Source organism: Phyllostomus hastatus, unplaced genomic scaffold (assembly GCF_019186645.2).
Source record: "Phyllostomus hastatus isolate PE091 unplaced genomic scaffold, TTU_PhHast_1.1 phas_contig_34, whole genome shotgun sequence".
NCBI lineage: Eukaryota > Metazoa > Chordata > Mammalia > Chiroptera > Phyllostomidae > Phyllostomus > Phyllostomus hastatus.
Genome location: NW_025333857.1, coordinates 44,807,902 through 44,831,147, shown reverse-complemented (window position 1 = coordinate 44,831,147; position 23,246 = coordinate 44,807,902). Strand labels below are relative to the sequence as shown.

The window sequence follows — 23,246 nt, the reverse complement described above, 5'->3', positions numbered from 1 at the left end:
TATACAACCATCACTATTTCCAAGACTTTTATTATCCCAGACAGAAAAATTATGTACCAATTCTCCATTTATGTCCCCGCCCTGCCACCCCAGTCTGTGGCCTTTATGTAGCTGGAAGCATAATATATAGTATTGGTCCTTTTGCATGTCATATATAGGGTGGGTGAGTAGGTTGTTTTTGTATGATACAGTAATTAATACGAGAACTGTTTCAGGTCCTCACAATTGTAAACCTACGTTTGCCAATCCCCATATAACGTGTCAGGTTTTGTTTACCATCTTTTAGACCCACAGTTGGTTTGCCTTTGGCTACTGTGAACAATGCTACAATAAATACTGGCATACCAAGTTACCTGAATTTTAAGTATACAGGCTGGGTCATATGGTGATTCCATGCCTGGCTTTTGAGGAGCTGCCCAACTTTTCCACAGCAGGTGTACGTACCATTTTACATTCCCACCAGCCATGTAGAGGGTTCCAACTTCTTCATTCTCATTTGCTTTCAGTTTGAATTAGATTTTGGACTATTTGATGGGAAGTAGTAGCTCACTGTGGTTTTGATTTGCATTTCCCTCATGATTGATACTTTTCACTCTCCACACATTTAACTGAAAATATTTTGACTACAGTGAATGGTATTTTATGAGTAATGGAATTACTCATTTTAACTAGTTAAATGAAAAGTTACCTATCTTAATTAGTGAAAAGCTAATGCTTTCTTCTGGGGAAAAAAAAGCCTGTAGTGACACACTGAAAATGCTTTGTAATCAGTATATTAAGGAGACATTCATACATTTCAAGAATTGCTTAAATTCTGATATCCAGACTTAAGCTTGTGAACATGACTTTTAAACACACAATTAAAGCTATTCATAATTTGCTATACTACCAACATTAAATTACAGTTACTTTGGAGCATAAGTTAAATGGCTTAAAGTAAGCCTGTAACATACCTAAAAAAAACCAAACCAAAACAAAAAAAACCACCTTCCTATCTCATACATGCAAATTACTTTTCCATGTAAAGGTCTCATCACTCCACTTCTAAATTAGCCTGCTCCAGAAGTCACTACTCTAAGGCTTATGGTCCAAAGAGAAGGAAAAAAATGTAACCAAGGACTGATATAGTTATATATATATTTTTAAAAAGATGGCACTGCAGAAGGGAATGCAGTTCTATAAGTGCAAGCCCTCAAGAAGCAGCTTATGATGATAAACCCCTTCTTCAGAAAAGTATCGTTTCTATCACTGATACCACAGGTTAAATTATATGGCATGCCACCTTCAAGTAACAGTTGAGGCAATAAATGCAGAGGCATTACAATGAATCCCACTTAATACAACTATACAAACTAACACTTCTCTATAAATTAAGTTTTTTGTATGACTGCCAGTTTTAAATACAGAATTTTAACTTCAGAGCTTAACAATTAAGGGTCATACACCAAAGTCAATACATATAACCTAGCAGTTCAGTCTAAGCTATTCCATGTACATAGCTGAAATTAATTACAAAGTATGGCCTAACAAATGCTAGGGGGAAAATTTTTCTTAAATAGTTTTTACAGGTATTAAACTTATCTTGCACACTTAAGTCATCATACATACAGGGCAAAGTCAGAGCTTTTATATTTTGAGTTTATTCTTCATTTAACTTTTAAAACACTACTATAGTTGAATATTAAAACAAAAACAATAGCAAGTAGTGAGCATATTATGATTACAGTCCTTCACTCATTCACTACTGTATATAAAATGCCAGCAGTGAGTATCATTCACTGGCCACATTAAGAGGTCTGACACTGAACACCACCCCTAGGATGATGTTCATCATCCTCATAAGCTTCTCCATTGTAATGGCGCCGTCTTTCTTGATTTGGATCAAAGTCCACCAGTTCTACCTGGTCCATTTCATCAGTCTCTTCTACTTCCTTCCTTTCAGGTAGGAGTTTTTCCAGCAAAGAGAGTTTATCAGGAGAGAGAAAGCCATTCTCAGGAAAGTTTACCTATAGAAAGAAATTTCTACTTTAAGTTTAATTTGATTTACTTCATCACTAGTTCCTTAAATTACTGCCAACCCATTTTCCAGAAAAACTCATGTAACCATACAACTTTTCAGTGAATTTGCCCATCTCAGATTAGAACACATGTTCTAAGAAAGGCACAGCATCTAGTGCTCTGAATTAGTTTCAGTTTAAGACATATGGCACAAGTAAGGCCTTTTAAAAAAATAATGATCCTAGTAAAACTGTACTGTAATAATCACTGTTCTATTCAACAAATACATTATACAAAAACCCTTCCTAAAATACCTTTTATGAACCACCCTACTAATAAACCAAGCACTGTAATTTTTGCCAAAAATTCACAATAATTATCCCAAGTCCTTTCACTAAAACTTTAAGATCCCAGTTATAGCCCTGTCTGGTGTGGCTCAAGTGGATTGAGTGCTGCCCTGCAAATCAAATGGTTATCCATCCAATTCCCCATCAGGACACATGCCTAGGTTGTGGGCCAGGTCCCCAATAAGGGGTACGAGAGAAGCAACCACACATTGATGTTTCTCTCCCTCTCTTCCCCCTTTTCTAAATACAAAAACAAAATCTTGCCCTGGCTGGTGTAATTCAGTGGACTGAGCACTGGCCTGTGAACCAAAGGGTCAATGGTTCAATTCCCAGTCAGGGCACATGCCTGGATTCTGGGCCAGGTCTCCAATAGGGGGCACATGAGAAGCAATCACACTGACGTTTACGTTTCCCTCTCCCCCCGCCTTTCCCTCTGTATAAAAATGAACAAGTAAAATCTTTAAAAGAACAAAATCTTTGAACAAAAAAGATCCCAGCTACAGACTATCATTGATAAAATAACTACCTGTCACACACTGTGCCCCCACTAGCCAATCTTTAAATAGCCAAATAATGAGGCAAACCAACCCAATCACAACTTGTTAACAATGACCAACACATCAGTAGTATTAGACCAATGTTATTTCTTCCTGGACAAGGGAGAAGATAAATTTGAAGTTTATTCCCATTGAGAAAATGTGAATGTTATCAGATTTTAGCAAGTAATCACTTAAATATTCCTAGAATACGTTACAGCTTACCTTAAATTCGATGATTAGGCGACCCTTTTCATACGGTCTACGGTAAATTGGCATGCCTTCATTTAGCACACACTTGATATCTCCATGCTTGACAATCTGGCCTAAAAACATTGAAGCCAAGTTCTTCCTTAAATACAGCCACATTTTAATGAATAGGGAAAATAAAGAACAGAGGAATGTCCTAGCTCATTGACAGGAGGTAAAGTTATGAACCAATACTTTACTTTTCATTTATGGATTTTCTAGGGGCTTCCAAAAAAGACCCAAGACCATACAATTTCAGCTCAGCTCATAAGGAGGATATGTAACTGAGCAAGTAAAATGTTTCCTTAGTGTTTATATTAGCTATCTGTGGAGAATGAAAAGAAATTACCAAAATAGAAAGAGAAGCCCATCTACGGTTACCATACCTGGATGAGAGGTGATGACTATGGTTCGGTTGTCAAGAGTAGCTATTGGCTTTTGGAAGCCACATAATGCTTCAACCAGCTGAATGTCCATACACATGAAAAGGTCTTCTCCTCGCCTGCATTAACATCAATATAGCACATACTTAGATCTTTTAAATCACCAATGATTATAAGTACCATAGTAGGCAATTATTTTCTTAACAGCAGCAAGGTTATCCTTCACAAAAATGTCCTTTCTTCTCCATTCTAAAAACAGCTGAGAACTGGGGACAGCAAATATATGGAATCTGCCAGCCCCATTTCCTGGACAAGGGTTCAGAATCCTTCCATACACTCTAGGTAGTTATCTACCATCTCTGACTTGTCTCCTTACCTAATTTTAAATCTAGTTTCTCAGAGAAGGAAAAGTCTCACAAGAGTGAGGCTAAAAGAAAGCAAACATTGAGCACGGGTTGTGAACCAAAGTGTTGCTGGTTCAATTCCCAGTCAGGGTACATGCCTGGGGTGCAAGCCATGACCTCCAGCAACCGCACACTGATGTTTCTCTCTCTCCCTCCCTCTCTCCCCTCTCTAAAAATAAATAAAACCTTAAAAAAAAAATGATTCCATTGGAGGAAAACCTTAGTTTACACCTATTTAAAAAAAAAAAAAAAAGGAAAGAAAGTAAACACATATTAGGAAAAAGACATAGCGTAAGTTGGACCGACCTCAGCTGGGTCCTGGATTATGGGGCCCTATGAAATTTACTGATGCACATAAATTAAGTAATACAGTGCCTGGCACATTATAAACACAATCTTTTATACTTAGTAACAGGCCATTTCCTTCTTAGATTTTCTTCCTTTTCTAATCCACATTAAAAAAACATCCGGCAGAGTACCCTCTAGAAAACACCTCAGGATTTATCTCAAACGATAGCATTAAAATCCTGAGCTTGACAGTGTTTTCCACTGTTGGGACACTCATGGAATGTTCTTTTATAATTAATTTAAAACCAGTTCCTTCAGCCCTGACCTGTGTGGCTCAGTTGGTTGGACACTGTCCCACAAAGCAAAAGGTTGCTGATTCAATTTCTGGTCAGGACACATGCCTGGGTTGTGGGTTTGGTTCCATGTTGGGCTGCATATGAGAAGCAACAATGTTTCTCTCCCTCCCTTCCCCCCTAAAAATAAATAAATAAAAAAAATCTTAAAAAGAATTCCTTCAGATGTCATTCCCAGTAAGGTCAGAATCCTAATCCAGTCCAGAATTTTAAAGTCAGCCACAAGAGGCAACCACACATTGATGTTTATCTCCCTCTCTTCCCTTCTCTCTAAAAATAAAATCTTAAAAAAAAAAAAAAAATCAGAGCAATAGACCCGAATTTACAGTTTTTAATAGAGATAGTTCTAGACATTTATTTACAATTAAAAGCAACCTACCATGAACTAAGGATTGAAATTGATGAAAACTTCAGGGCAAAATTTTGTCTAGGGAGGTGTCCCCTAATCCACCTGTTTATTACATTCATATAAATCATTATCTAATTGAAGTATGTATCCTTTAAATTCCAGATTAGGTAACAACTTACCTAAATTTAGACAAAAAGCTAAAATCTGATTTTTTAAGTGACTTTTTAAAAGATGGAAATACTAGTGACTAACGACCTTTTAGAAAAGACATTACCCATACCTTTGTTCTCCCAACATATTTTTCCAGGTATTTCTAGGAAATATGTTCTGAGAGTAATGAAAAGCTTAAATTTTAAAAAAATACTTCAACTATGAAAGATGTCAGTTTGAGTAGATGGTTCAGGTTTTTACCGAGTGAAAACAGTATGGTCCTTCTGGTCTAAAACAATGATAATATCTCCTGGCTCTAGTCCCGGTTCTTGGTCTCCTTCACCATGGAATGTTATCTTCTGGCCATCTTTCATGCCTAAAAACAAAAGGTTAATTTTATACTCTTATTTAACATCCAACTAAGATCAGATTCACAATCTATTAAGAAATACAGATGCATGTTTGTGTGTGCATAAAAAAGAAAGTTCGTTAACGTTTTTGTGGATGATAACAAAAACTGTCCCACTTAACCATCAACTGTCCCAGAGACCTAACTCATCAGGGCTGTTGTGAGGATTAAAAAAAGGTCTACGCTGACAACAAATCAGTGACTGGCAAACACTATAACCATGAATATTAACTATTTCAATTTCATGGAATGTATATCAAATTATTTCTATTAACCCTAACAGAAACATAAATCAAAACTGTCTTCCCTCTATTGTATTAGCAATATTTACATATAGAAAATCTATACCCAAAACCTAAATAACTGAAAAATCCCTATCATTTTGTTTAAGAAATGATTCAGGTTAGCACCCTTAAAAAAAGGCTAAATATGTGACACTCCCTTCAGCCTATGTGGTTAGTGTCTAAAGTACAAGTATTTTCCAATAAAAATTTAAACCACAAGATCAGTATTACACACTGATAAAACTAAACATACTCTGGATTTAATAATCATCATGAGGTAATAACACGACTGTCTCATTACAGCAGTGTAACAAATTCAGCTATGTTTTGCTGGTTGCTTCATTATTGTAAAGAGAACAGGTAAAGGCAAAATTAATGCCCTCCCCTAAGTACATATATTGGTAGTAGGGGGGGTGCAGGGGTGCCATGCATCATACTGGAAGGAAAATATCTGAACTATAAAATGTGGGCCAAATAAGGTGGGAAATGTAAGGGAGGGTAGTATCATGAATCACAAGGGAAACTACCATTGCATGGCTTAAGTAATGTAGATGTATGCATTAATGAGATGATGTTCTTGATAATTCTAAATCAGTATGTACAGTATAATACTAGTTGCAAAGTCTTAAGATTACCACATTTACTATTTCAGAATAGCAAAATTAGAGATTTTAATTTATTCTGGAGTTATATACATTTCTGATTTCTACAACAAATGTGTATTGCTGTAATACACTTACAAATATTTTTATAAATTCTGAAATTAAGGAATTGGCCAAATAAAAAAATATAGTTACATGTTATAACCTAAAGCCCAAGAGTCAGAAACCAAAAGATAGGTTTTACATAGTCTATAAAAAACATTTTAAAAAGCAATATTCTTAAGTTCTTACAAATCAATTAAAACATAAAACATTTCTTTAGTTTGGAAAATTTTCAAGGAAATACTAGTTTTAGTGAGGCCCCCCCCAATCCTTGGAAGTACACGTGTCACTTAACGTAGCAGCAGTTCCTCAAGAACTTAACAATATGTGCAAAAGCTAATTACAATTTAAAACAAGGTAGAACTACTAATTTATCCCACTACTCCATTGTTTACTGATGTCTGTTACATTAACTGCGGAGATTGCTAATATATTCCCTACAAATGGGCAAAAATGTCTGATGGAAAAACACTGTTTACTACATAGCTAAGATATCTCTGGGTGATAAGATCATACATATACCCCTATTGAGAATCTTTTTAGCTATAAAATGGAAATATTCTTGACATAGCTTTAAAGAATTAAGAGGTGGCTAGAACTCACCTTTGTCAATATGAACTTCTAGAATCTTCTTCTCTCGAACTATCTTCCTTCCATTGCAGCTTTTACATCTATCTTTAGGACTGATCCGTTCGCCGTGGCCCTGGCACTCCATGCACACAGATTGAATTTGCTGAACCATTCCAGGTCCTATCTGATGAATTCTTATTTGCATTCCAGTACCTCGGCAATTGGGACAGCACTCTACTGCTCCTTTCTTACCACCTCGGCCTAAACAGTTTAAAAAGAAACTAAATTATGTTTAAACTCAGTGTTGGACATGGTAATGAATGTTTTAGTAAGTGAGTTCCTAAACACTTCATTTTTAAGATTTGCAAGGTGTGATGGAATGCTGCCTTAAGAACCTACAACTCAGCCTTTCTATTTGACAACATACAGCTGCAGTCAGCTTCAGTTATCTATAAACGTACACACACTGACTGCTGCTTTCCCAAGGAGCCATTTTAGAATTGTGAATTTTAAATGTGCTCCCAAATAACAATTCATAGAATGTACTTTATCTGTGAGATGAGAATTTTTTAATCTAAAAAAAAAATAGGACACTGTTTAAATCATACTACAGATTATGAAGCCACTGGAATGATTACGTTTTAGAGATAATAAGTACCTGTTTGAACAACATTTAGGAAAAAAGACACTAAGAGTGATCACTACTACATTTAAAAAATATATATATAAAAATATAAATAAAAGTGCCAATATTTTGCTAATATTTTTCTAGATGGTAGGTTTATGTAGTTTTCTTTTTATCTGTACTCTCCAATCTTTAGGTAGTGTATTTTTGTCAGTTTTTCATTTCCAGAAAGGCTTCAGTTATACTTAAGATGTTAAAAGACCATACCTCCGCCCAGGCTGGCTTAGCTCAGTGGATTGAGCGTGGGCTGTGAACCAAAGCATCACAGGTTCGATTCCCAGTCAGGGAACATGCCTGGGTTGCAGGCCTTGGCCCCCAGCAACTGCACATTGATGTTTCTCCCACCTCCCCCCAAAATAAATAAAATCTTTAAAAAGGACCATACCTTCACATTTGTCACAAATCACATTCTTTTGCAGAGCTAGTTTTCTGGTTGCACCATTATATAAATCTTCTAAGGTCACTGAGAGCTGATGCACAACATTTTTACCTAGAACAAAATATTGCTCATTAAAAATCTAAGAGGCTACATCTTATTTGTGTTCAATGCACCATAAAAACAGTAAAGAATAATGAAAGGTGACACTCATAGGGTATATCTGTTGGCTATTACATGTATGGGCAGAGAATGTTGGCCACATTATCCACACATGATTCTCAAACTGTAACATAATTTCAGACAAGGACAATTGGGTGAGATTAAATAATTTGCCTGAGAATGTAGTGGAGCCTTCTTCCAGATTATGGCAATCAAAAACATTAACTGCAGAATCACTTCAGAGAACCAATGTCATTTAAATAAAGGCACATTTCACAATAATTACTCCAAACTGCACTTCTGTCCTAATATGTTCTTTTAATCTTTCCCTCACTGGGATATTGAGAAACATGGCACATTACTTCATCCCAAAACTCCTTTAGCACACTAAGTTTTATGCTACAACAATCATGATTGACCAGGGAAGCTGATACATTTATTCAGCCTCCATAAAGTACCAATTACTAATTCTTCCAGGAGGGAACAGCACATTTACTGCTTGGCCAGCACTAGTTTAAAGATTTCTGCCCTGGCTGGTGTAGCTTAGTGGACTGAGTGCTGGCCTGTGAACCAAAGGGTGGCTCATTCGATTCCCAGTCAGGGCACAGGCCTGGGTTGCTGGCCAGGTCCCCTGTAGGGAGTGTGGGAGAGGCAACCACACACTGATGTTTCTCTCCCTCTTTCTCCTTCCCTTCCCGCCTCCCTAGGAATAAATAAAATCTAGAAAGAAAAAGTTTTTATATCCATGCTATTCAACATAGTAGCCACTAGTCACATGTGGCTTTTGAGCACATCAATGTCACTATCACAGACTAGATTGAAATTTTTTTTTGTCTGATCAATCTAAATTTGTTGTGGCCAGGGGCCACTGAGGAGTGCCGTACCTCATTTCAGAACGGAAAGTAGAAGTAGAGATCATATGAGGACACCAGCCAATGGTTAATAAGTAAGTCCCTAGCCAGTGGTTCTTCCACAAGGACTTTACCCACCACAAAACAGTACATGCCTTATGTCTAAGTGAAAAAAAGTTCTCAAACTCTTATCTGCACAACATGCCTATTGTGTACATTTCTAGTTTCCAATGAAGTGTGAAGTACCATTAACTATATTCTTCTGCTCCTAGCTCCATCTTTGGGTTCTGTATCATATAGTCCCACATAGGTGGTTCCAGCATGCTGTAAGCTGCCCTTTTATTTTAGCGTTAGAGAGTATATATAGAAAAAAACCCCGTTAAGTGTGATTAAGGAAGTGTTTTCTGGTATCACACAGACAGACCCTTCGCTGATCTAAATCACACGGAGGAGTTTCCAGTCAATTCATTATTAAAAAGATAATTCAAACAAAAAAACCGAAACAAAACACTACTATTCTTCTCTGGGACAAACCACCCTAAGTGACTGACTGTGATTGTAATACATCATTTTAAGACATTAAAAACATACCCCCTTTCAAGAAAAACTGAGTAAACAATTTCCAGTCTTTCCGAATTTTAAATAGCTCAAAGTGAAATTTAATGGCTTCCCTATTCCTTCAAAATGGGTTCTAATCATTAGCCCTTATTTGTGTAAACTGTACTGGGAACAAAGTGAAATCGACTCTCACCCTAACACTGTTTTCCTATGATGACTATCTCTACAGCCAGGAAACAAGATTTCTGACAAATGCAAAGGACACATATCTTCATATAATAAAAATGAAGCAATGATAAACAGATGGCAGGCTATTTGGAGGTAAAGAACCTATGTTCCTATCCTGACTACTGATGCCTTGCTACATGACCTCAAACTTTTAACTCTTTTTCAACCGAGTACCTCCCACTGGGTTGGGGCTGTCAGATAAGATCTGTAAAACTGGCTCTGAAAATTCCGTTCCTATACTTTGTTCCTTTAACTAACACTTAACAACCTTATTAAAAGTTTGTGTCCTACAACCCACGTCACTTGTTAGCACTTGAACGGCCTAGATAATTTTAGTTACATCAAATTTCATTTTAAAAAACTATACCATAAATCAAAAGGGCAGTTCACAGTTTGCAACATTATACCAACATTTAAAATAGGTGAATTCTCAAAAATTTGCTTTGACCAAGAGGCTACTTTGAATTGCTGCATGTGAGCTAGATTATTTTCTTACCTCTCCTTTCCCTTTGCATCCTTCCTCCTCCTCCAAAAAACATATCAAAGATGTCCATGGGGGAGCCAAAACCACCACCTGCTCCACCTTCTTTAATCGCCTGTTCTCCTCCTTTATCATATAATTCCCTTTTCTTTGCATCAGAGAGCACTTCGTAAGCTTGAGAAATCTGTTTAAACTGTTTGAGAAAAGTAGTGTTACGAAGCATAGCCACTATATTTGGCATACTAAATTTCACGTCGTAATGGAATTACCATACCCCTGGCAGACAACTATTCAAGCTATGTTTATGAGTATAAATATACAACTTGCCTTCTCTCCTTCATTTGGATTCTTATCCGGGTGGTACTTCAAGGCCAGCTTCCTGTAAGCCTTTTTCAATTCTTCCTGGGTGGCATTGGGTTTGACCCCCAAAACATCATAGTAAGTGGTTTCTTTCACCATTTTTGACAGCCTGAAATAAAAAAAAAAATGCAATTTTAGCCAACTTTTAAGTAGTAGTTGTAATTAGTCAAATCAGAGTTTAAAATAGAAAAATCTCTTCTTTGCCAAATCTGATTATAAGAACCCCACCTTCCCTGAGTTTCACTGAATAGGTAACAATTCCTGTGATAATTCAGCCGTCAGTTCTAACCACCTAAATACAAGCTAATAATTATCAGGGAACAATTCAAAAGCTTCCTTCTATTGCAGCTGGTTCCCAGTCTCCCACACGAAAGCCTGCATACTAACACCATTATCTTAATTCTTCCGGGTTTCCCTTCTCCCTCAGAGACAGAAGTAATCAAAAGGAGCACAAACAGGTTCAGTCCACTGCTTATTCCATTACCATCATCTTTGGCAAATCCCGTAACTCATACACTCCCTAGAAAAAAATACATCTGGATACAAAGTGGGGGAGGCAAGGAGTGGTTTATGAAACTGATGGACAATCCTAAGTGTGTTTCTCAATCACAGGACTCATAGCGCCTCCACGAACACCGCCGAACCCCTCACCACCCCCCCCAAGCCAGCGTAGCTTACACGACGTTTAGTTTCCCCCTGCACTAGGCGCTGGTCGTTAAAATTTTCTTCCTTTCCCCCTCTCACCACGGAGCGAAGGGGTAGGAGAAGCCCAGCCAGCAACAAAGAGGCCAGACGCGAGAAGCGAAACCATAGCCTCCACCCGGCTCCTCCCGCAGCCCCTCGCCCTAGGCTCCTTTTGCGCTTGCGCGCAGGGTCGCCCACCCCAAGGGAGCGCGAAGGGAGGGGGCGCGCAAGGAGGAAAAGCCTTAGGCAGCAAGTCCTTGGAGACCTCAGGCTGGATGAAGTACAAGGGAAGCTGTATGAAAGGTCTCGGGCCTACTCACTACGTGCCACAGATGGCTTGCCGGGGTACCACACCAGCCCTCCAAAAAGGGAATCGTGGACCCCAGAACCGATATCTCTCCCGCCCACGCGGAGCCAACCGCCTTCCCACCGCGGCTCCATCCAGCTTCATGGCGCCGTTAATGGCGCCGGCCTTGGGTCCACGGGAAGCGCGAGGGCTGAAACTCACCGGTGAGCGGGCCGAGGCAGGTGTGGAGGAGCGGGAAAGAGCGCGTTACAGCGCGCAGCTCCGAAAGCCGCCGCTCCTCCGCTTCTCACCGAGTGTTCTGGAAAGTTCCGCCCGGCGCGCCGCAGCCGTCGTCTTTTGTATCCGAGCCTAGACGCGTCACCCGCAGGAAGTCCCGCCCTTCCCGCCGCTGCCACCGCCCGCTGTTACCCGGGCAACAGCGCGGGGGTGCTCGAGCTGAACTGGGCTTTGCCGAAAGGCCTAGTGGGGGTGGGTCTAAGCTTGGGTTTCTGGCGCTCCTGGAACTTTCTGGAGCCCATTCTTCCACCGGGTCGGCCCGAGAATACGGGAGTGTGAGGCGAGAGCCGGAATTGCCCAGGACCGTGGCAGTCCCGAGCAAACTCGGAATTTTCAAATCAGTGGGACGGCCGCCGAGGCCTGTGAGGACGCGGTGGAACAGGACTGCGGGCGGGTACTCTGTGCAGAACGAGTGTCTCGCAGAACAAAGCCCTGCAGCACCTCCACCCTGCTGACTCTCGTTTGCCTCTTTCGGCTTCTCTTACAGCTTAGTTCTCTTGCCTCTTTCAGCTTAGTTCTTTAGTCCTGAGGTTCTGGGAACCCACTGAGCAACAAATGCTGAGCAAGGTGGGTCTGGACCCCAGAACAATCTCACAGGCCTTGGATCTTGCTCCTTTTCACACGCAGTCCCTGACCTCGTAATTCATACTGCGAGGTTAGAAGAGCTCTGCAAGTCCACACTCCTATGCACGAGTTATCTGTCTTGGGCCTTGCGGCCTCCTACACGTTCCGTTCAGGGCAGCACTAAACAGGGAAACATTTGCAATCCCTTTGTGCAAACTGAGGACGATGAACTCTTCCCTGGCCCGGCGTTCACCTGGCGTGGCGAGCCGGTGACACGGAGTAGCACCAAGAGTGACTGACAGATTGTTTTATTTGATTTTCTAAGTTCCACATATCTGAACTTGGATCTACCGTCTGCAAAGTGAGTCTCTGGGATTTCAAATGCTGGGAGGGGGGCATGTTGGAAAAAGGGGTCTGTTTTTCTTATTCACTAACACAACAAACAGGAATGCCACCTAGCTCCAAGGAAGCCGGAACTGGAAAGTTGAAAAAATCCTGTTCACATCTCTTAGACTTTTAAGTTGCAAGTAATTGGGTATAGCCAGACCTAAGGGAGCTGGAGTGGCAGGAGTTGAGGCTTCAGAGCTAGTTGGGTCACACCTCTTGTTTATCTTGTTAAACTAATGAATCTGAACTTTATCCTGGAGGCATCCCCATGTGTATCTCTCCAGCCTTATCTCTTTTATTTAAATTGTGTACACCACAGACGTGGAACTATTTGCAGTTTCCTAAATGCACTTTTCCACCTTTCTGTGCTCTGACCAATGAAGACCTAATTTTTCCAATCTTAGATGTTACTGTATCAAACACTACCTCTGCTATAAATGTTTCTTTCTACCCATCAGCAGTTACTGAAAGTGTAATACTGCCAGGAAGGGCACCAACTCTTGATAATATAAAAGTCATGTAAGTCATGGTGCCTGTCCTCAAGGAGTTCGCCACATAAAGAAGGAGAAGTGGTGTGATAAACGTCAATAAACGAAGAATATATTGGGGTGCTTAACAGGGAAACCTTGCACCATTTAAGTAAATATTCCAGGTTGAGAGACCAGCAGTTGTGAAAACATGAACAATTAAGAGATGAGCAAGCAAACAGTAACTAAATTATACTGTTTGTGCATTATGTAGGCATTGTAGTTCTAAAGTTCCTACTTTGCTGTAACAAACTACCTTTGTGAATCTAACACTGGTTAAGCACGTGAGATAAGCATCAGTACAGCAAAACAGTTCAAGAGTTTCCACAGTATGTATAACCAATTGATATCAAACATGAAGATACCCTCTAGAGACTGCCAACATAAGGCTATGAAATATTATATTGAAAATGCTTTTATAATTTGCAAGCTCACTTAGCTTATTTTTTTTTAATTTTAAGGTTCAGTAGCTTTTAAAGGGCTGCTTATTTTTATTTTTTAAAGGTTTTATTTATTTTTAGAGAGGGGAAAGGAGGAAGAAAGAGAGAGAGAAACATCAATGTGTGGTTGCCTCTCATGTGGCCCCCACTGGGGACCTGGTCTGCAACCCAGGCATGTGCCTTGACTGGGAATCGAACCAGCAACTCTTTGGTTTGCAGCTGGTGCTCAATCCACTGAGCTATGCTAGCCAGGGCTAATTTTTTTTATTAAGATTAAAAGTAAGGGGCACATAAGTTGAGTAAAAAAAAGGGAAAACCATGTAGTACTTATCTGCTTGTATGTGCATGGGATATTTCAGAAGGATTCCCCGAAACTTGTAATATGGTTGCCTGTGGGGAGAGCTGGGTGTGGGGGAGAGGCAGATGGAGGGAGACATTTCACCAAGTACCCTTTTGTAACTTTGGAATATTTAACCCATCTGAATGTAGTACTCATTTAAAAATTTAAAAACATCATTACATATGTTCAGTTTGATACTGTTTTCCTTCGTGAAAATTTATCTCATGCTGAAAATATGTCCTGATGAGTACTCTGGCTTTTCACTACTGGAAGTTAACACTTTTAAGAAGCATTCTTATTTACATAAAATAGAACAGGATTAACAATAACTAAGTATGTGGTTTTTGGTAAGGAAATGGGATCATATTAAATATATTGTTTGCCCCTTACCCTTTTTTATTTAAGTTATTGTCATCATGGTCAGACAATAAACCTACTGTATTTCTAATGATTTCATGGTATGTAGGATGCAGGCAGTATAATTTAACCATTGTCCTATTGATCAACATTTTGGTGATTGTCAGTGTTTTATAAACAATGTTAAATAATAAATATTGTTTATTGTTGAGAAATTCTCAAATACAGGTTCAGGCACTCATGCAATTATTTCTGTAAATGAACATCTAGAATTAAAATTGTTGGGCTCCGTGAATGCAGTTTTAAAATTGTGATAGCCCTCTCCGTTGTGGCTCAGTGGATTGAGTGTCGGCCTGCAAACCAAAGGGTTGCTTGTTTGATCCCCAGTCAGGGCACATGCCTGGGTGTGGGCCTGGTCTCCTGTTGGGGGTGTGTGAGAGGCAACCACATGTTGGTGTTTCTCTTTCTTTCTCTCTCCCTTCCCCTTTCTCTGGAAATAAATAAATAAAATCTTTAAAAAATATAAAATAAAATTATGATAAACAGTTTTCCATACTGGTTTGTATGGCCACCAACACTGTGTGAGTGGGCTTGCCAATATGGGGGATTCTTTTTTCTTTTTTTTAGCCTTTGGTAACTATAGAGATTAAAACGCGTTATCTGTTGTTTTCATTTGAGTTTCTTTCACAGTGCGGTGGTTAAGCATCCTCTGTCAGGGGTGTCCAACCTTTTGGCGTCTCTGGGCCACACTGGAAGAAGTAGAGTTGTCTTGGGCCACAGATTAAATACACAAACACTAACAACAAAAATATCTCATTATGTTTCAAGTAAATTTACAATTTTGTGTTAGGCCGCATTCGTAGCCGTTCTGGACCACACGTGGCCTGCAGGTTGGACACCCCTGTATCTAAACAGTATTTATCAACTCTGCTATGTCAGTGGTCCTTCTTGGTACTTGACCATTTTTCTATGGTGTAACTCCACTATTTTAATGTGATATAATAGCACTTTTATATTAGAGATAGTGTGTGTGCATGTATGTGTGTGTATATATATATACACACACACGCAATAGAAAGGTTTTAATTTTTATGTAGTTACTTTTCAAAAAATTCTAAGTTGATTTTTAGAGGAAGGAGAGAGAAAGAGAGAAGAGAAATGTCAATTTGTTGTTCTACTTAGTTCTGATTCATTAGTTGATTCTTGCATGTGCCCTGACTAGGGATAGAACTCACAACCTTGCCTTATTGGGGCAGTGCTCTAATCAACTGAATTACTTGGCCAGGGCTAAATGAGTTTTGACTCTTTCTTTTTGGCTTTTGCATTTCTTTTCTCCTCCCCCTTCTCCTTTATTTGTTTTACTAGAGAGCCTTCACCAATCCATTATAAATATGGTCTGCCAAATTTTTTCTGGTACTTTTTATGGTTCCATTTTTTACATTTAAATTATTATTATTTTTTATTTTTAAGTATATTTTATTGATTATGTTATTACAGTTATCCCATTTTTTCTCCCCTTTGTTCCCCTCTGCCCCGCACCCCCCTCCCACCAGTATTTCCCCACCTTAGTTCATATCCATGGGTCAGACATGTAGGTTCTTTGGCTTCTCCATTTTCTATACTATTCTTAACCTCCCCCTGTCTATTTTGTACCTACCATTTATGCTTCTTATTCCTTGTACCTTCCCCCTACCCTGGTCGGTCTTCCTCCCCATCCCTGCTGATAATCCTCCATGTGATCTCCATTTCTGTGATTCTGTTCCTGTTCTAGTTGTTGGCTTACCTTGTTTTCATGTTTGTTTCTTTATTAGGTTCAGTGGTTGATAGTTGCGAGTTTGTTGTCATTTTACTGTTCACATTTTTAATTATCTTCTTTTTCTTAGATAAGTCCCTTTAACATATTCATATAATAAGGGCTTGGTGATGATGAACTCCTTTAACTTGACCTTATCTGGGAAGCACTTTATCTGTCCTTCCATTCTAAATGATAGCTTTGCTGGATAGAGCAATCTTGGATGTAAGTCCTTGCCTTTCATGACTTGGAATACTTCTTTCGAGCTCCTTCTTGCCTGCAAGGTCTCTTTTGAGAAATCAGCTGATAGTCTTATGGACACTCCTTTGTAGGTAACTGTCTCCTTTTCTCTTGCTGCTTTTAAGATTCTCTCCTTATCTTTCATCTTGGGTAATGTAATTATGATGTGCCTTGGTGTGTGCTTCCTTGGGTCCAACTTTTTGAGGACTCTCTGGGCTTCCTGGACTTCCAGGAAGTCTATTTCCTTTGCCAGATAGGGGGAGTTCTCCTTCATTATTTATTCAAATAAGTTTTCCATTTCTTGCTCTCCCTCTTCTTCTGGCACCACTATGATTTGGATGTTGGAATATTTAAAGTTGTCCCAGAGGTTCCTAAGCCTCTCCTCATTTTTTTGAATTATTGTTTTTCCATTTTCTAGTTGAATGTTTATTTTTTCTTTCTGCTCCAAGTCATTGATTTGAGTCCTGGTTTCCTTCCCTTCACTGTTGTTCCCTGTATATTTTGCTTTATTTCACTTTGCATATACTTTACTTTTTCTTCTACTTTGCGACCATACTCAACCATTTCTATGAACATCCTGATTACCAGTGTTTTGAACTCTGTCTCAGATCGGTTGCCTATGTCATCATTGCTTAGTTCTATTTTTGGAGATTTGATCTGTTCTTTCATTTGGGCCATATTTCTTTGTCTTGGTGCACCTGTTATGTTGTAAGGCATGGAGCCTTAGGTATTTGCCAGGGCCAGGCAACCCATGTTCCTGCACTGTGGCACCGTATGTGGGGGAGTTATTAGAGAGGGAACAATGCTGATTGCTCAACTCCTGCCCTGCTTTCAGTCACTTCCTCTGCTGCCCACAAGCAACTTGGGCCCTTCTGGTGCTGATTCCTGGGTGGGGGGGGGGTCATGTACATTCTAGGACCCTGTGGGTCTTTCCAACTACCTCTCCTGTGAGGCTGGGAGTTTCTCCCAGTGCTGCAACCACCACAGATTTTTACAGCCAGAGGTTTTGAGGCTTTATTTCCCTACGCTGGAACCCTGGGTCTCACAGTCTGTCTTGCTCCCCAGTTGTTTCTCCCAGTTTATTGGCCTGCAAATGTGGGACCGCCTGGTCTGCCAGCCACCGCCTTGCCTGCCTGGTCCTCCAGCTGGGCCTTGCCCCTTGTTCTCTCTACCCTGGCTGCTTGTCTCTGACTTTCCTACCGGTCTGGATGAATGTGTCTTCTTTAACTCCTTGGTTGTTGGACTTCCATACAGTTTGATTTTCAGTCAGTTCTGGTTGATTTTGTTTTTAAATTTGTTGTACTTCTTTCAGTTGTGTGAGGAGGCAGAGTGTATCTACCTATGCGTCCATCTTGGTCTGAAGTCCCCACCAATTCTACATTAAAAATTTTAATATATCTGAAATTTATTTTGGTGTAAGTGCTAAGGATTTTTTAAAAAAGATTTTGTTTGTTTACTTTTACAGAGAGGAAGGAAAGGAGAAAGAGAGGGAGAGATACATCATTGATGGTTGCCTCTTGCATGCATTCAACCAAGGACCTGGCCTGAAACCTGGGCATATGCCCTGACCAGGAATTGAACCAGGGACCTTTCTGTTTGGGGGTGGACACCCAACCCACTGAGCCACATCAGTCAGGGATGGGTTGAGGATTATTTTTAAGTAACTGAGTTTTATTTTTGTCCAAATGGCGAGCTAGTTTGTCTAACATTATTTTATTTTTTCTGACTAATGTGAAATGCCACTTTTATTGTATACTAAATTTCCATTAAAATACATTTTAATGTTTGGGAGTTCCTGTCATTTCTTCTCCTTTTTACGTTTTCCTGGCATTTTTCTAGTATGTTTATTTTTCCAGATGTGTGTAAGAATATTTGTGGCAGCTTCTTTCCAATCTCACTGGCATTTTGATTGTGATTACAGTACTCTTGTATATCAGTTTTGGCACAATTAAAATATTTATGATTTTAATCTTCCTACCCATGAACAAGGTATACCGTGCATATATTCACTTTCTTTATTGTTTATACTTACCTGTTTTTTTTTAAACTGGGTCCTGATCATTTCTTCTTAAGTATGCTACTAGACTTTGTCTTTTTGTTGCTTTCATAAAGGGCCTCTTTTCTTACCACTGTATTTTATTTCAGTGGTATCTTGCTTAACTCTCAGTAACCATGTGACCAGATCACAGATGTCTGTGCAGGCAGATGGAGATGGCTGGAGCTATCGCGGAGCCAAGTTGTAAGGGCTTGAGTGTTATATTATTAGTTTGAATTTTATCTTGAAAGCTCTTAAGAGATACGAGAAGGTTTTAGGGATTGCGTGATATAATCTCTAACAGCTGACTTTTTTTGAGCACCCATCAGGCACTGTGCTAAACTCCTTAAAAATGTCATATTTTAATCCTCACAGCAACTCCGTTTTATGGATGATTTGGTCATATTTACATTTCATTTATTTATTTTTAGAGAAAGGGGAAGAGAGGGAGAAGGGGAGGGAGAGAAACATCAGTGTGAAAGAGAAACATAGATCAGTTGCCTCTTGTGCCCCAACCGGGGACTGAACCCACAACCCAAGCATGTGCCCTGAACAGGAATCAATTGGACCTTTCATTTTGTGGACGATGTCCAACCAGTCAACCCACACTGGTCAGCATCATGTTACATTTTAGAACAATCATTTGGGTGCTAATGTGAAGGATGGATTCTTAGAAATCTTTTATGAGAGAGATGAGATTAATAAGTGACAAGCCCTAAACAGCAGAAATGGAGAGGGAAGCAAATAGCAACACAAAGGGGAAATCTGTGGGTCATGGTGACTGGATCCAGAGGTGAGGGAGAAGGAGTCATAGCTGACCTACCCCTTTTTGGCGTGAGCAGTGGGATGGTTGGATATGCCCTTTCTGAGCTGAGAGGCCTAGAAAGAGGAGGAGGAGCAGGCTGTGTTGGGGACAGGAATGGGGAAGGGGGTAAGATGACTCCAGTTTTGGATGTGTAGAATTACTATCCTTTTTTTCTTTTAAAAAAAAATTTTATTGTATTTTTTCCATTATCATTTAGCCCCGTTATATATCCCTTTTTCTTGAATTTAAAAAGAAAACAAACATTTTATTGGAAAACACAAAATGGAAAGTAAATCATAGCCAAAATGCTATTTTTATGCTTGTACAAATTAATTGAAATTTCTTGCAGCATTTAGATTTTAATTGACTGTGGGGCCTAGTAGGGCTGTAAATTTTTTTTTTTAAGGTCACCAATTTGTTCTATTTTTCCTCTTACCACTGACTACACACAGTTTCAATCTTCTTTATGAGCTGTTCTCCCTTCCAACTTCCAATTGTTATTTTTTAAATAAACTTTTAATTTTAGAGTAGTTTTAGATTTATGGAAATGTTGAGAAGAGGGTACAGATATTCCTGTATATCTGGCACCTAGTTTTCTGTACTATCAACATTTTGCAGTAAAATGGTGCAGTGGTCACAACTAATGAACCAATCTTGATACATTATTATTGTTTTTTTAGGCTTTATTTATTTGTAGAGAGAGGGGACAGGAGGGAGAAAAAGAGGGAGAGAAACATCTATGGGTTACCTCTCACATGTCCCCAGCAGGGACCTGGCCCACAGCCCCAGGCATGTGCCCTGACTGGTGCACTGAAGTCAAACCGGTGACCCTTTGGTTCGCAAGCTGGCACTTAATCCACTGAGCTGCACCAGCCAGTGCTGGGTATTGCATTACTTTTAGTTGTCATGCCTCCTTAGGCTCCTCTTGACTGTGACAGTTTCCTAGATTTGCCTTATTTTTTATGACCTTGATAGTTTTAAGGAATACTGGCCAATTATTTTGTAGCCTACCCTTCAATTTGTATTGTTTAAAGTTTCTCTCATGGTTTGAGTGGGTTTATGGGTTTTGGAGAGCAAGACCACACAGATAAAGTGCTAATTTGATCATATATTCCAGGTACATGCTATGAACATGACATCACTATTGATATGCACCTTGATCACCTGGCTGAAATAGTGTTCTCAATTTTCTCCATTGTGAAGTTATTCCTCTCCTCTACTCCTTTTCCATTCTGTACCCTTTAGAAGGAAGTCTCATTCATCCTGATGTCACTGGTGTGAAGGCATGGTCTGGCGGAGAGTAGTATTAGCTGAACTGAACTGGGTTTCTATTATTTTTGAGTCTCAAAAAAGTTCTGCCAGAAAATTTTATCTACTTTATCAACAGGAAAATAAAAATTAGAGAATTTGAGTAACGTGCCCAAAATAAAAGTTAGTGGTCAAATTGGAATTTAAATCCAGTCTCTCTGAATGCAAAGCCTGTGGCCTTTGCGCATACCAGCTGGCTTTACGGAGGGTTGTATTTACTTTGGCCATCTTCCCTAAGTACTGGTAATGCAGAAGTATCTATAGATAATGTGGTTAGATCCTTCGTTAAATGGAAATTTAATTCCTCTTTTCAATTTAAAGTTATACTTTAGAACTCACAGCCTTGAATTGGGCAGATCTCTGTGCTCAGTATTGCTTGATCCAATTTTAATCTAATATCTTCTTTTAATTCCCTGTAGACTTGTGAAGGGTGGGTTACAGCAGAGCCTTACTGGGAAAATGGGTACCAGTTAGGGTGTTACCACAGTAGTATAGGACTGGCTACATAGTTTGTGAGACAGTGCAAAATGAAAACGTAGTGCCCCTTGTTCAGAAATTAAGAATTCCAAGACATTGACAGCAGAGCACTGAAGTAAACATGGGGCCCTTCTAAGTGTGAGACCCAGTGCGATTGTACAGGTAAGATGTCCATGAAATTGGCCCTTCAGCAGTAAAAGTAGTAGGTAAACGGCCAACATTAAAGCAGTGGAAGTGAGAGTGGAGAATAGAGAGTGGTAACACAATATGTTAAAGAGGTAAATCTACAGGCGTTGATTGATTAGCCATGATGGGTGAGTGGGCAGATAAAATACGGAATGTGCATTTCCTAATGGGGTGATGCCTGCCTTTCACTGACACGGGAAACCCAAGAGAAGAAGATTGTCCTTGAAGGGAAAATGATGAGTTCAGTTTTAAACATATTAACATCCAAATGGAGACATTCAGGTAGCACTTGGATATGTAAGTATCCATAGAAAAGGAGTTGGGGCACACACTCCAGAATGATAGTGCTGCTTACTCATTCTGAGGTTGAGGACCAGGATAAAGGGGGGTGATTGGCTGGGGACTTTAACCTTTTAAAGAAAGTCTTCATGTATTCCTTGTATCATTGAGAAATAATATTTTTATTAATGAAAATCAAGTCACAAAGTATTATTATATTTGTAAGAGAAAGGGAGTCAATCTGAAAATAAAAGTGTCAGAAGTTTAGAGTAAAAAGAAAGGCATTTATGATAGAGATTTGCAACCACATATTTTCTGTTGCTAGTACCACATTACACGTGTTTCAAAATAGGCTCTTAGTTTACTGTTCTTACATTTTTTTGAGCACCTACAATCAATTGTTTGTTCTACAGTGTATATAACTTTTTACAATTTAAAAAAAGATTTTATTTATTCATTTATTTACTTTAGAGAGAGGGGAAGGAAGAGAAAGAAAGGGAGAGAAACGTCAGTGTGCTGACCCTCTTGCAAGAGAGTCCCCAACAGGGGACCTGGCCCACAACCCAGACGTGTGCCCTGACTGGAAAGCAAACTGATGACCTTTCAGTTTGCAGGAGGATGCCCAAGGTACTGAGCCACACCAGTTTGGGCTACAGGGTATATAGCTTTAAGCACTTACCTTAAATTTTAGTTTTACTTTGTATCTCTGTTTTCTGATAATTGACATGTGAGCATTTCCATATTTTTATTGTATATTTTATAATGCTCCTTTCTTTCTATTACCTGTGTATTTTTTCTCGAGGGAGGTGATGGGGAAAGCCTGAAGGTAGAAGTCAGAAGGTCAGATAAGTTCTGCTTCTGTCTCTTGTTGGCTGTGTGATCTTGGGAAAATTATCCAGCTTCTCTGAGTATGGTTTCCTTATTGGTAAAATGGAGGTGAAATTAACCTTATTAGAGATGGGAAAATTAAATAAGACTATAAGGGAAAGTTCTTTGTAAACTCTAAATTTTATAAGTTCATACCCTTTAGTTCTGCACTGAGGGCCTTTCTTAGTGAGCTTCCCAGATTCATCTCCAAAAGCCTACCTTCTCAAACTCGTTTTCTCACCATCCCCAGAACATGCCTTATATTTTTCTTCCTCCTTAATATTGTTCTGATTCCTTCATTTAATCAGCAAGTGTTAGCACCTTACCTCCCTGAAGTCTTTATTTAAATGTCATCTTCTCAGTGAGGTCTACAGTGTTTACCCTATTCCGAGTTGCAATCTTCTGCTCCCCAACACTCCTAATCCCCCTTAGCTTGCTCTATTTTATTTCCATTACACTTATGACATAACACAATATTTACCTATCATCTCTTCTCTCCACACCCTCTTCCCACTAGAATTTAAATGGCACTTGGGCAGGGATCTTTGCTTTGTTTTATGATGTATCCCAGGCATCTAGAACACTGCTTGTTACAGAGTATGTACTGAATTGGAGGTTCTGATTGAACAAATGAATGACTATTCATTGTG

The 23,246-nt window shown here is 39.3% G+C and overlaps 2 protein-coding genes across 3 annotated transcripts in view; one reads left to right on the top strand and one right to left on the bottom strand.

Annotated features, from left to right (window-relative positions):
- Positions 1-1,620: 1,620 nt before the first annotated feature.
- On the bottom strand, positions 1,621-12,072 carry DNAJA1 (DnaJ heat shock protein family (Hsp40) member A1). The gene is made up of 9 exons (XM_045840908.1): positions 11,918-12,072; positions 10,693-10,834; positions 10,381-10,558; positions 8,095-8,199; positions 7,058-7,285; positions 5,319-5,433; positions 3,517-3,632; positions 3,107-3,207; positions 1,621-2,006 (listed from the first exon to the last, which is right to left on the bottom strand). Exons 2-9 carry the CDS (start codon positions 10,822-10,824, stop codon positions 1,788-1,790), a joined length of 1,194 nt encoding a protein of 397 aa, XP_045696864.1. The 5' UTR covers positions 10,825-10,834; positions 11,918-12,072; the 3' UTR covers positions 1,621-1,787.
- Positions 12,073-12,174: 102 nt separating this feature from the next.
- The window catches only part of APTX (aprataxin), a 38,197-nt gene continuing 27,125 nt past the window's right edge, over positions 12,175-23,246 (top strand). The window contains exons 1-2 of one of the 2 annotated variants that reach the window (XM_045840927.1): positions 12,175-12,917; positions 22,201-22,356. The gene's annotated coding sequence lies outside the window, so the exon portion shown is untranslated. The remainder of the gene's footprint in view (positions 12,918-22,200; positions 22,357-23,246) is intronic. The other variant, XM_045840924.1, reaches the window with a different exon arrangement.

What these genes read in the sequence shown, in the direction of transcription:
- DNAJA1 (XM_045840908.1), bottom strand. Translation starts at nt 10,824, where the DNA reads ATGGTGAAAGAAACCACTTACTATGATGTTTTGGGGGTCAAACCCAAT. An exon ending in ATCCAAATGAAGGAGAGAAG is followed by an intron (nt 10,559 to 10,692) that starts GCAAGTTGTATA and finishes TTTCTCAAACAG; the next exon opens with TTTAAACAGATTTCTCAAGC. An exon ending in GATGCAAAGGGAAAGGAGAG is followed by an intron (nt 8,200 to 10,380) that starts GTAAGAAAATAA and finishes ATTTTGTTCTAG; the next exon opens with GTAAAAATGTTGTGCATCAG.